Source organism: Pelecanus crispus, chromosome 3 (assembly GCF_030463565.1).
Source record: "Pelecanus crispus isolate bPelCri1 chromosome 3, bPelCri1.pri, whole genome shotgun sequence".
Lineage (NCBI taxonomy): Eukaryota > Metazoa > Chordata > Aves > Pelecaniformes > Pelecanidae > Pelecanus > Pelecanus crispus.
Genome location: NC_134645.1, coordinates 30182739 through 30197331, shown reverse-complemented (window position 1 = coordinate 30197331; position 14593 = coordinate 30182739). Strand labels below are relative to the sequence as shown.

The 14593-nt window shown below is 39.0% G+C and overlaps 1 protein-coding gene across 1 annotated transcript in view; it reads right to left on the bottom strand.

Annotated features, from left to right (window-relative positions):
* LCLAT1 (lysocardiolipin acyltransferase 1) overlaps positions 1-14593 on the bottom strand; it is a 117138-nt gene that overhangs the window by 71052 nt on the left and 31493 nt on the right. The window contains exons 2-3 of the mRNA XM_075707875.1: positions 4333-4501; positions 1911-2109 (exon numbers count right to left, since the gene is read on the bottom strand). Coding sequence (XP_075563990.1) covers positions 1911-2109; positions 4333-4497 — 364 coding nt within the window. The 5' untranslated portion in view covers positions 4498-4501. The remainder of the gene's footprint in view (positions 1-1910; positions 2110-4332; positions 4502-14593) is intronic.

Below are 14593 nucleotides of genomic sequence, written 5' to 3'. Positions count from 1 at the left end.
ATTACGTGGCTATACAGAATACTTTATTTTTGCAAGTATCTGCCACCCAAAACACAGGCTGACTGAACACAGAGACATGTATTTCTAAGGCCTCTTTTTAGATACACTGTGGTAGAATAGAAGCTTAACATTTATGATTTTAGACTATCAAATTATGGCTTGAGTGCAGGGCATAGTTTAGCTGGATTCCTCTCCTGTGACTAGTAACACAACATTAACAGTCTACTAAAAAATAAGCTAAAATTCACAACATTGCAACCAAAGTACTCAAAGTCCACATATTGTGGAGGATGCTTAGGGATCTGGCACATAAATAGTGGTTTATAACACTGCAGATCTAGGCACCCAATCTACTGCCAGAAATTGTCATCCTGTAATGCAAACAACAGGAGTAAATGTCTGCCTGTGCCACTTCTACCATCACAGCCCACAAAGTAGAGTATGAGCCCAGAATTTGATTAGTGGCTTAAACTACTGTGTCAGACTATGAACAAAGATAGCATCGTGGTCTGCTAACATTGACCTGGCACGGCTCCATCTGCCTGAGCCTACTCATCAAATCTATTAGATGTGCTCAGTTTATACACAGAAACGAGAATTGAGGCAGCAGCGGGGGGGCAGAAGTCAACCTCTAAACAACTCCTGACACCCCTTCAGGAACCAAATTTTGCCAAGCATAAATAACATAGCATCCAAGCTCCTGAAGCTGACCTTCCAATTTTATTAAAGGCATTAACAAGCATACATACAAATGTTCTGTTACAAAAAAAAAAAAAAAAAAACAAAAACAAAAACCTATGAATCTTCCAGACTATACTCCCGATTTCATCTTCCATCATTGCTTTAAAAGTTGCATTTGCAGCTGATTTCAAGATTTCAAAACATCTCTGCTGTGTTATGAAGATAAAACATTTATCTAAATACGTATTTTCTCATTTCCTGTAATGTTGAAAGAGATGTCCTTTGTCAAGTAAAATTGGCCTTAATATTTGACTGTTGGGGAAAGAAGTGTTACCTAGTTGCAGCTCTTAAGAGGACTAAAGGCCCAGCAAGTGAATGCAGTAACAGCGCAGCAGTGTGAGCGTTCCTCCATATGGAATCCTGCCAAAATTATCTGTTCAGATAAATGGTCTGACAAAAGGGAACCATAAATAAGGTTACTCTTTTGACATCATAAAATTGACGCATATCCTGCCCAAGCTAGTTCTGTATAGAACAGCAAATAAATCTAAGAGATAAATAAAATGTAAAGAGATGCTTTTATTTCAGGTAAGTCGCCTATTTATTCAGAAATCATTTGTGCAATAATTTTTGGCCCATCTGAAACAATTTCTCTGAGTATGTGCAACTCAGGTCTGTTTCCAGCCTACATCAGTATAAATACTGATTATTTCATACCCTACACAGCATATTTCGTGACCAAGTTCAATTTAAAACTACAGTTATTAAAATGAACCATCATCTTTCCAATTGCCTACAGGGCTTTTTCTTTTTTTTTTTAAATCTTCTCAATAGTATAAATTGGATAATGAAGAAAGAAGCCTGATGAGAGCATTTGCAACATGGGGTGAAATAGCACCAAAAACCAAGTGTTGAAAGAGACTTTAAGACGACTCCTAAAGTCTTTTTTCATAATTTTGAAAAATGCTTTCAGTATGTAACGCAGAAATATTTTTACCTATAAGCAAGAGCAGCACGTGTAATATCTTTAAAAATAAATGTTTAAGCATGTAGTCCAGGTGTCCTCTGGGAGTTATACGGTTTAATCACTCAATATGGCACATATTTTACACAAGTTTTTTAACAATACTGAAAGAAAATTTAGACCTAGGTCATTTAACAGGGTATGTACAGTGTTGTGCAAAATTTAAACACATTTTCCTTTCAAGTTAAAGGGTTTAGTGACCTACCAAATCCTGGAATGCTTTTGAGACTGGATTTGAGACAGATTTTTTCAAGTCTGAGGTAGCTGTATCGCAGCAGGCAGTTCCACAGGAACATCCAGTCCATTCGTGTGCGATGGTTCATGATAATGACACTCCTTTCTCCAGGAACAAATCCATCACCAGTGACAACCACCTTGGCACCAAACACCATCTCCAGCAAGGCCTAGAAATAATATCTCAATATTATGGCTTTACTCCCAGAAGAAAAGCATCAGCCCATTAGCAATAAAAATTAATTTGAATTATATCATTTCACTTGTTCACTCACATTATCACTGGTAAGCAAACTTCTGACTGTTTTCTAATAAAGCAGCCAGCTTTTCCACAGTAACAGTCAGCTGGTTAATGGAAAAGGAAACAACAATTAAACAGCACTTCCTAAAAAGCACTCTTTTACAATCAATGTCCAACATTAAACTCTGTTTTCCCTGTTTTTTCCCAGAATGCTATTATGCAGGAATAGAAGCAAGGAAATCAGTATGGATTATAACTGGTAAGTAAAACCTAAGGAGAGACTGGCTGCACAAATAATCTATTGCTCAATATTGTCAGGGCTGGGAAGGCATCAGAAGCTGCCTTGCTTTCTGCTTGGGTCCAAACAGTCAACATGCTTGTGCTTGACTTTCATCTGCAAAAATGGCTAGAACCTGATTGCAGAAAGAGCAGCTGAGACAGAGAAATCCCAAACAAGCTTGAACATAGTACAGTGATGTAGACCTAGGTTTGTACAGCTCTACAGTGCTACCTTGAAACCCGGGCCTCCACCCCGTAATTTGCAAAAAGCATCAAGCACCAACTGCTGGTACAGTCATCTACGAAGTGCCATCCCAAAGCACAGAATAAGCCTCAAACTCGGAAGGACACAAACAAAGGCCAGGCAAATAGCTTTCTCCATTTTGCCTAAACAGCCAGTGATGCTAGAAGTTGACATATAAAACATGTTTCTTGCTTCACCCACTACATGGCTCTGAAGGGTCAACTTATAAACCACAGGTTAGTGGTTTATCAAAAGAAAAAAGCAGGCAAGAGCTACACAGTAAGTTTAAGAGGGCCTGGTTTCATAACCTGGCCAGTTGGACCATAAACATATAACTAGACTAGTTGTACATAACAGAGCCCAATGGCATGCCCTGACCATGTTCACACCACTAAAGTCTCTCAATCTCCAAAACAAGGTGGCCACGTACAAATTGCCTATTGAAAATGGTTCCTGACCCATGACCATTCCCAAATCATGCAAGAAAGTGTATGGAGGAGTGCTGGTTGGTTACAGCAAAAGACCAGGATCAGGCAAAGAATTCAAAAATATGTCTGACAATGCTAGTGCCTTGCAACTTTTTAATAGCTAATGGAAACTGGAAAGGTACAAAATCCCAAGAAACAGAGGTAGACAACAGATATTACCTAGAGGTATGACTGAAGGCCCTAAGGTTAGGGCCTGCCACTGGCAGGACACTGTCCAACTCAGCTAGCACAGAAAAAGAAACACAAAACACACCCCCCCTTTAAAACACACAAGACAGAGAAAGCAGAAACTCTTTGATATGTAGTAGAAATAAATCTTCCTTTATGCCACAAGATACATATTTCTGCACACCAATATAGGATTTTACTTCAGAAAAAGTTAAACAAATCTTTAAAAGGCCTTGAGGAACAAAGTCCCTTGGTTTTTAGAGAACAGATGAAGAGACAGATCCCATTCATACTGCCTTTCCTCAGGAACAATTCAGGAAAGAGCTTTGTTACTGATTTCCAGACTCCTATAGATTATATATATATAATATATATAACTATATAACTATATAGATATAGTTGATGCAGTATAAGTGAGGAAGACTTCATTTCTAGGTGAAGTTCTTCTTTTTCACCTGAAATCATTTGTCTCTAATTCAGCTACAAGGACAAAATTCTAAGAGGATTAAGTAAGAGAACAGTGAAGGTCAGCAACAATGTTCCAGACAGTGAATAATTTTCCTAATTAGATAGTTGGAGCACAGTCGAAAGGAAGAGTTTCTAAGATGACTCATTTAGGAAGTTTGTAATTTAAGAAACTCTCCTGCTTAATTGTGCTTCACCTACTCTTCTCTGATCAGCATCTAACTGACACTGAATGGAGATGCCATGAAAAGGCCTTTTCAAGAGTACAGTTAAGGCATGGCATTAGCTTACATATAAACCGTGGAAGAAGAGGGGGACTGTAGACAGGCACACAGTCTGCAACACTGAGCTAAAACCTAAGTCTCCATAGATAGCCAGTATGTTAAGGCCTGTTTCGACAAAAGCATAAAAAAAATTAAAAAAAAAAAAAGATTAAAAGCATTAGTGAGCAAACTAAATTGTGGGATTATGAACATTTGTCCAGAACTTGGCTCAAATTGCAACTCACCACTGGGAGCGTGAGCCAAGTGGCCACAACACAGTCGGTGATCCAGCGATACCAGGCCGGTGAGATAAACATCAAAGGTAGAAAAGGACCAAGCATGAATATACTTCCAAAAAAGCTTCCCAAGAACAGTGCAAGTACAAAGTATATCCCTTTCCATGACACCATGGTTCTGAAAGAGAAAGTTGGCATTATGTTAGAGAGATAAACTGAAAGTAATTACATAACCCTTCAAGTCCACAGGTCCAGTTTGAGGTGATATTCCTCCTTTTTTTCCATGGCTAACACCACATGATGACAGTAAACACAACCAAAATGTTTTACCTCACAAGCAGCAGTAAGAGAACAACTTTATAACCACAGTGATTTGTAAGGCGCATTGGGATGTTAAAGTGGTCATAAAAGTATCAGCTACATCAATTTCCTCCACTTATTACAATACGTAGTTCCACTCTAAAATCTTCAGCGAGCTATTTTTATTATACAAAGCTACGAAGAGCTATGTAACAGAACACCTGTTATATTAAACTTTTCAGCCATTATCCCTGCCACTGGCAAAGTACTAAATGTTAGTATTTTCTGAAGATAGGGAACTTTGCTTTTCCACTTTTCCATTCTGTTTCTTCTTGCTAAACCCAGTCTTGCAGAAACTCATCTTCCCCACCTAACAAGGGTCTATGCGTGACCTCCTTCAGAAACTACTCAAACCTCGTGAGATAGATCTGCCATTTCAAACACCCGTTCCCTTTTCATCCCAACAGGGCAGGCGAGCAGCAGCTGAAACCTCCTGACTCACCCTGGCTTAGAGAATTGGCGACTTTTTGAAGTCTGCTGTACTTCAGCTGTCCTTATCAGTTATTTTCCACCTTATTCCACCAAAAAGCCAATAGCCTTTGGTTTTTAAGACAGTAGTCTAGACTTGAAATATTTCAGTGTCTGTGCTATCAGCTAGACTCCCTTATTACAAATTGAAATGTACAGTGCACGGAGTTTCTTCATGCATTACAGCAGAACGCTCAGCAATCCTCCAAGCATTTTGTAATAGCTACAAGCTTTCACAGTTTAGCAACTACTACCAGCTATGACAAAGCAAATGTGGAAATATCAATTCTCTAAATTAGGGCCTAAAAACAGACTGGTTTTGTCTATTTAGGACTCAACCAATTGTTTATAAAAATCGAAGGTTAAGTAGAAGTCACTTTTCAGTCACTTTACTGAATTCCTTTTTTGACAGGCTATTTTAGAAATTATAAGAGCTCAGGCAGACCAGACTTCAGGACAAGAAAAACAGGAAGCTGGTGTTTTTAATTTTCAAATGAGCAATGGAAAATTAATCCATTAAGCCTTGTGTACTGTAACATACATGATTTATCTCAAACATGTTTTGTGCAATAATGTTTGCACAGCAAAGTATTCAAAAGTCAAGAAATGGCAACACTAGTGTGGCTAGCACATGAATTTGCTTCTGCTACTTTATGTTGACAAGTAACAAGAAAGTAGCTCTATTTTGGGATACTTTTAGGTTTAAACAATTTCCTAAACTGTACATATTTGGAGGAAGGCCAAGAGAAGAGGCCATTGAAATTTGTTAATGTAAGAAGGACATAGGAGGCTGTTTTTAGCCCGACTTCTGCAGCATAGCAAAAAAAGTAACACGAAATACATATTGCTGATACCTATATCAGAAAGTTTTTAACACAATTAAATTTGAATTCAAGCAAATACACATTATTTACATCTTGGAGTACAGAGCCCTCTCTTTCCTGCCAAAAGCAGGAACTAAATAACCAGCTGTCCATATATGCACGCACTAAGTAGGATCAATTTTGACATACCAAGGGATCTTTAAAGAGCACTGCACTGAAGAAACAACTCCCTTTTTGAATGTGTTACTGCAAGCCTGTGTGGGGAAAGTCTGAAATAAAGTAGCAGAGGACCAAAAAAAAACCAAAAAAACCCCACCCAAAAAAAACCCCCAAAACCCAGCCAGAGAAGGACAGAAACAACAGAAAGGGCAAAGAAAAGCATTAATTGCAGCAGGACTAGAAGAAAAGGTCTTCTGACATACTAAGATTTGAGACCTACTGCAAAAGGCAGTAGAGGACTAAAATTTAACGTGCTTGATCTAATCAAGCATTTTTTGAGGAACACACACAGCAAAACAACTGGAAACATCTAGGGACAGCTTTCAGACACGTAAAACCCACTAGCAAACACAGAACACGAGTTTGTTTTGCTTCAGCCAGCCACTCTGGTCCTCTCCGAGGCTGCTCAGAGCCACGGTCATCGAGTCAGATGCAATGACATCCACCAGATAGACAGCCTGGCTCCAAGCCGCTGCTGCACACCCCAGAGGTGCACGTTCCAGTTCCAAATACTTGACTGCTGCACACAGGTAACCACGGAGTTAACGAGAGAAGACATTGCTCTGTCATCCTCCTAGACTCTTAGGAAAGCAATGTAGGTCACTTATTTGCAGGCTGAGCTTTTCACAATTTACACTGGTCCCTCAAATTATAGCAGAGCACCAAATATTGAAGAAAAAAAATCTTTTCTGTGTTTTATGTGAAAGACTGTCTTGTAAACTTTTTTTTTTTACATTAAGATATCTGAACTATGAAAAAGACCTGAGGAAATTCTGAAGTTTCTCATCTTCAACTTGCACCCCAGCAGTATTTTCTTTAACACTACAGTATATACATATAGAAGTTATACTGCATTCCACTGGGTTAAGCACTGCGGTGTTTATTTCTAGACACAAAAGATACCATGTGTGTTTTTAGTCGATGTCATTTCTCTCTCTTGCAGCCACATTTTTAAAGTATGATACATACCATATTTTGCTTATTGCTTATATAGAATACATTACATATCTTTACACATGCGCACATGCCTTTAACTAGAATAATGGATAGACTTTGTCTCTGAATTACTGCCACCACAATAAAGCACATACTATGCAAACAGGTATGAGAAAACAACTCCCTCCTAATGAATTTGAGCAAAACTGCAAAATGAGAAGCCTGTGATAACATGAAGAACTTAACAGCAGAGAGTAACCATCCAGCTGGCCTTCTGAAAGTGGGGCTCAGCAAGCTCATTTTAGTAACAAGGTGAAATTGTTAACACACTCAACCCATTTGTTTTCATTTGTGGGTGCAGCTGCTGGAGTTATAGCCTGGAGAATAGCTTACATGATTTAAAATGCATCTGCCTACGCATGTCAGTTGAGCAACATTTACATGCACTCTCATTTTAGCCAACAGTCAAGGAGAGGTATTCATCACACAATCTGCTGGGCGCACTGGCTGCCGACAGCACGTGCCCTGGGCTAGCCAGCAAAAGCGTGGCTCTGTGTGTGTGTTTAGGGCAGGGAGGGCAGAGAGGAGGCTGAAGCCCAGGTTGGATTTGACACGCTCACCAGAGCAGGTGCGGCGCCGAAGCGACGTGCCCTCTCTAACTCAAGCGGTGCCACAGGGAGCCAGCTCCAGCACCTCCTCGGCTAGGAGCACAGTGCACAAGTTTGTAAATTGTACAGAGCCAGCTCTGGTCAGACAAAATAATTAGTCACAACTCTGTGTCCTACTAAAGCTTCAGTACAGTTTGGGAACTGCCCTGTCTCTGAAGCACAACAGTTGTGTTCACACAGTGCTGCAACTTGCCTAACGAACCCCCTTTTGCTTAGCTCTGTATCCTCACCTTTTTCTCTTCCCGATAGCAACCCCTCTCCCAGCCCCACATTCCACACCTCCCATCCCGAGGAAGCAATACCCCTCCCATACACACCCCATTTCCCCCCCCCGCCCCGGCCCTTGCAACACCAGCTTGTTTGGGCAGGTGAAGAGCAGCACACTCCAAAGTGGCCACACACCCTGCTGAAAAGGAAAGCCCCAACTCCGAGGACTGCACGGTCGGCACACGGGCTCGGCCATCCTGTCCTGCCAGGCCAGGCACTGCACACTGGTGACAACTTGCGTTGGCACTACGAGGGCTGTTGTACCCAGTTTACTGATGTGCCAGCCACCTGAGGAATTCCCAGACACCTACTACCAAAAACAGGGAACTGACTCCATCATCAGCCTTCTTCATCTCTCAGCCCCTTAAGCACCTAGCTTAGAAACAAAGTATATATAGATATATATACTATATATAGATATACCTCCGCCACCCCAAATGTAACATACACATTCAACAAGAGAAATAACAGCAACAAATCAATGCAAAATACATGCCTGCAACTTCAAAACATGATTGAAAAACAAATAATCTCAAAGGGAAAGGAGTACTTAATGAGGACTTGTAAAACGATCTAAAACAAATGTGAAAAATCTCAAAACAAAGAAGATCAGAGCTGATTTGAGTCAGAGCTAAGACACCCAAGAAATTAATTAAAGGATTTGACAGGAAGCCTGACTAACAGAACACAAGCATTTTCAAAGTACAGAAGTATTCCTTTACTGCTGCTGACAACTATCTCTTCCTAATGCAGCAATCACTCTCAACTCTGGATTTAGCATATATTATGGCCTTTATGCATCTTAAAGCCACTTTCCATTTGTTGTGTGGGTCAGAGCTGTGGGGAGACAGTCAAAATTATTTTAAGATTCAGGCTGAAAGCTGCAAACAGTGAGAAAGACAGCACCCTCATACTGAGCTTGTAGTTCTTCATCTATTTTGTGGCAGAACTCCAAGTTATTGGGGTACTGTACTTCACATGTTCTCGTTGCCATAGCAGAAGGAAAACATGCTCCGTCTCCAGGTAACGGGAAACAGTAATTCTTAAAATACAATTTTTGTTTTACCTTTCAGTTCATTTTTAAAATTCTTGGCTACAGTGGGACAAATTACTTCCCAAAACAGTTGCATTTTTGTAAACTTCATCTTTATTAGAATACTTTCTTGAAATTATTTCAATATTCTATGCAAACAAAGTTTTTGCATTGTAACATAAAGCAGAGGCACCTTCCTGTGATCAGATTTTGGCTTGTTTCGCTTATCATCTACATGCCTTTATTCAAGGTACAGCTGGAACGACAGACAAACCACAGCTTGTTATGATGATTTCAAAAGGTTTTAAACAGCCTGTTCTCTACAAACAAAACCAGTTTTTCTTCACAACTGTTCCTATGGCCTGTAGGTGGGCAAAGGATGCAAAATAAGTTTATCCGGTAACAAACAAAAGCGTTCTAAAATTAAAGGTCTAGAAGTTTCACAGTAGACAAGACTCACCACACGCTTCACATTTCCTTAACAGTTCCCGGCTAATTCAAAGTTCTTGTACAAACAGGTTAATTCGTGTTCCAGGTTCAATGTAAAACAAGATTTAACCTAAAGTATGGAATTAAGCAATACTACCTGACAAACAGAGCCAGCTGCCTGATAACTAGAGAGATTTTTAAGCACTTAGTATTATGCAGTCAATGAATCAGGTTTTATTACACTACTGAAAAAATAAAGAAATGCTCTTTAGTGCCAATAAAACAACATTGTATTATTACCGGTCAGTATGTTTCCATTCAATCAGCATTGGCAATAAAACTGTTCATTAGTCTTCAAGAACTGAATGGGGAATACTAGGCATTGGGTTTAATTCTTCTTTCAATTACCAGTGAAAAAGGTAAACGTTATCTTCAATTAAAATCAAGCAGAAACTCACACAGACAGCCAATGATGCCTTTTCTCTAACAGTTCTGCAGAGAAAGCCAGCAGTTAACTGTGAACTGACTTAATTTAGTTCTGCATTTCCCCTAAGCACGGCAAATGAAAGAGGTGGTCTGGAAATTCCAGCTCCCATATTCAATTTTGCATTCTGAAACATAATTTCCAAGTCAGAAGATAAAATATTCACAATAATTTTTAAAACCTTTCATCTGGGTGAAGTGAATTTGACTTCAAGGAGTGCGCAAGAGGGGAACAAAGGTTCCCAACTTCCCAGGTATCCATCAAACAAGCCATCAAACGAATGACCCAAACTTTTACTTGTTCACTAGTTTTTAAGGTTACTAAACAAAAGCATCTAGACAGGAGGGCAGGCAGCTGGACAATCCTTCCCAGTTCGTGAGGCAAATAACGCAGGGGTCTCGGCAACCACTGAGCAGGTGGCCAAGTGACAAAACATCAGCCAGGCAGACAAAGTTTCAGTGGAAATGAAACATCCCAGCAGAACGTTTCAAGTCCAATAAATTACCAGGCTTCTCTGTTTGAGCGTTTCATGGGTGTTTTTTCCATAACAACATTTCAAAGGAAATTTTTACCAATTCTTGCACTCAGAGCAAGAAACTATTTTCTATGTAGTACCGCATTTTAAAAAGAAAATTGCTTACAGCAAGCTTTTGTAGACTGACTCAACTGTATTTCCAGATCTACAACTTACCCCATGTCTTTGATCACGTAACTTCTCACTTGTGCCTCAGCTAAAAGAATTGCAGAAATAGCAGAGGTTATATGGGAAGCAATGACAGGAAGCAACTGAATTATTAATTGCACAGATATCTACTCTAATCAGTAGCCCACACGATACAGGCAAGAAGCTCCACCAGTCTCCACAGACCTCTTTATGAACTACATTTTATTTCTGATCCTTCTCTTGGCCACTTCAATATTTTAAGGAACATACAAATATGGCACACATCACTATCACAGAAAAAAAGATGTGAAGAAACAGGCACTTCCCTTTTATTTAGTTCTTACATTTAAAAAACCTTTAGGAGATTTAACACCTGTATTGTAAAACAATATGGGATAGGGCAATAAAAGATAATTATCATTACAAACCATATCCCTGACCCTTTCTAACAATATAGCAGATACTAGCTTACACATGCACAAAATAAAAAGTACAATACTTAATGAGTAATTTCTGTAAATATTACCAATAAAATATGATTATTGCTGCATCTTACAATTTATCATCTCTTTTATTTGCCAAGACTTAATCTGACTATTATAATCCAATAAAAAATTTAATAGAATATTTCATTTGCTCTTCCAAGTAATTGCGTATTTCCAAATGCAAAAAAAACCTGGCTGAGATTCTTTGCAGTACAGCCTTTAGACACTGCAAGCAGATAATTTGGTCAGGGTACAGACATCAAATCAGTCTGATGCTTTTTCACTCTTGTTTACCTGTACTCTTTCCACTGTTGCTCCAGACAACCATTAGACCAATAAAGCTTGAATGAGAGCATGAGCTAAGGTATTTAAAATAATTTGTAAGAGGGTATCAAGCAACAGCTACAGCTGCTTCCTGAAAAAAAAGAATTATTTCTGGAAAAGTAGCTTGCTTTTATTCCTTACTGTATTCAGAAAATCTAGATGAATTGACAAATTTGAGCTGCTGTAGGAAGAACTGCACAAGAGTTGTTGCTACCAAAAGCTACCTTATTTTTTATTATGCATATTTCACAGACACAAATAATTTTGAATTACTTCTTCATGGCTTTCCATGAATTTAGTTGTTCTCTGTACTATCCTTCAAGTTACCATGGCCCCACAAGCCTGTATTAAACCACAACCAATATAAAGAGTGCCCTGGGTGACAAGTCATCAAAAATAAGTTTGGCAGATGAAGAACAGCTGTTGTATTCCCCCCATGCCCTTCACCCATCTTTAAATAAAACCAAAAAAAACCCATAACCTTGCAACAAACATGGAGTAGTGGTCAGTTCTGAGGTTTTATTAGGTGTATTATCTAAAACCTGCAGGTCAGCTCTAGGCCCAGTCTACTTTACAAAAAAAAACTACTTGTGGTCAACAGCTAGTAAATCTAAGTCCTCTGGTCTTAAAAGTCTATAACAGACCAAAAAGCTAACCAACTTTGAGAGATAACAAATCCAAGTGAAAATTATGAAAAAAAGATAAAATGTTCCACTTTTGTAACTGGAGATGTTACAAACAAACCAATAATTTTTTTTTTTTTCCTTCCCCCCTGCATAAGAGCACCCCACGCTTCAGTTCAGAGCTATTCTTGGCAGGAAAGGGTGGCATTTATAATTTCAGAAGTACCTATTTCACAATAAAATCCTTAGCCGGGGAACAGAAATCAAGGACTCCATGCTGAAGAACAGTTACTCAAAGACAAAACTAGTAGAGTGTTCAGTGGAGTATCTTAAAAATCTCTGCCACCAGCATTGAACCAAAATCACTCCCCTAGAACAGTGAAAGCTCTTCAAGTTACTGATACGCACTGCAAGAGATCTTGAATGTACAATTTAATGAATTTCCAAGGTTCTAAAAACCTTGCTGTGTTCACCATTTCCAAGATGAACTCTTTTCTCAGCCTACTTACAGAGCAGTAACTCACAACTCCCTTCTGTGTAAGGATACATCCATGCAACTTCTAATGGCTTTCTTACCCTCACCAAGGCAGAATTCTCTCATCGGGCTAACAACTCAAAAAGAAATACAGGAAACGTGTATGAACAAAATTCAAACAGCCTGTCCAACAAGCTGTGAAAACCACTGACCATCACTAGGATAGTAACAGCATGACAGAAAACTTATGCTAGCTCATATTATTCTGAGAAGTGCAATTATTAAAATAAAAAGGGGGGATTTAAAAGCAGACTTTCAAAGGCCTTAAGCCAGGGACCCAACTTGGAGAAAGTTTCAGTGAGAGCTTTGTATTTGTGACCATCCTTAACAAAAACCTGTCTCTGTTTTAGAACAGAATATATTAACCCAAATAATTCCTCCTTTTCCAGTTATAATGTATGCTACAAATGAATTTGGTTCTGGATGGGTAATACTACAGCATGGGTTTGTTTTGGGTTTTTTTTTTTTAACCAAAGCAGCTTTTTTTTTTTTTTTAAATATCTTTTGTACTATGACAGACATCACCTGCAAAACAACGGCAATTGCTAAACTACTTATTCCTTTTCTTAGTAGTACATTACATGGTATAAAACTTCAGCAGGCCCCATGCTAAAAATCCCAACAGCAAACTTACAGAAGCCAGTGAATCTCCAGCTGCAAGATCAGATTATGGATTTTATCTACTCTGAGAACTGTTAGAGGGATGAAAAGAAAAACTAGAGACTTATCTTCATTTCCTTACCATGTAAGTCATTCCGGCTAAACAGTACTTATATGAGAGATGGAGACCAGTGCCCACAGACAAATTTATGTCACTTTTTTTTTTAATAATAATAAAGATAAATTGCTATTATCTATTGCATATAACTCTGCCAAGCCTTTGAGTCTGTGCAACTGCCTCAGGCTTTTTAAAATACATTTCCACGACAAATATGAAAGAAAAAAAAAAATCTGTAAATAACGTTAAAAATGTTCCAGCCACTTAATTGGAAAATTCCATACTTTAGAGAACTTGAAATTTTTCAGGGCTGCCTTTGTATCAGGAATATACAGCACTTTGAAGCATGCTTACACATCAGCAAATATCACGTTTACAACAACTTTAAAAGCCACATAAATCGTAGTTTTCTAGTAAGTTATGCTTACAGGCTGGCTGCTTTCCAAGGTAAGCATAGTAGAAACAATAGATTGGTTACCTGGCAGGCTTTGAAGCAAAAGAGGAAAAATGCAGTAGTTCTGCAGAAAATTTACAAACATTTCATTCCCACTAGAAGCAGCAGAAACAGTTTATTTGCATTTGTTCCATTTCTGGACATGAAACCCTGTTCTCAAGCTGTTATGTTTTGGTGAAATTTGGAACACCCAAAGCGATATAGCCAAAAACCGCACACTGCCAAACTACTGTCCTACTACTAACTAATAATATTTCTGCTTCAAGACATTACAGTAAGAGATGAAGTTCTGCTGTGCTTTTCAGAGCTTTCTAGAGAACAGTCTTCAAATCTTATTTGCATAGCTCACCAGTAGGATCAGTCAACAGCATATCTGGATATTTCTAAGATTACGTTACAAACCAGTGTTAAGAACCGTAGCTTTAACCCCGTCTTCAGCTCCGTAATTCTTTCTTTCCACTAGCTACAAAGGGAAGCTTCTCTTCTGACAGAGCTCCAAAGGGACATCCTCAGGGCTTCAAGTCAATCCAGGTGTTCAAAGCCATTTCTAACAGAGCACTGCATTTCACAGTGTAAACGCTTCCTTCACGCATCTGCGTGATGCCGTGCATAGATGCAAGCTTTGCCTGGGAAGAAGCACAGCTGAGTTAGGCGATCTGTACCAGAGCTAATAAAGCTCCGTGTCTCAGCAGGGATTCTCAGCCCATGCACAGCAGCAAGCTGATGCAGATACGTTGCTTCTGGTTCCAGGGCTACCGAATCTGATTCTATAAAACACG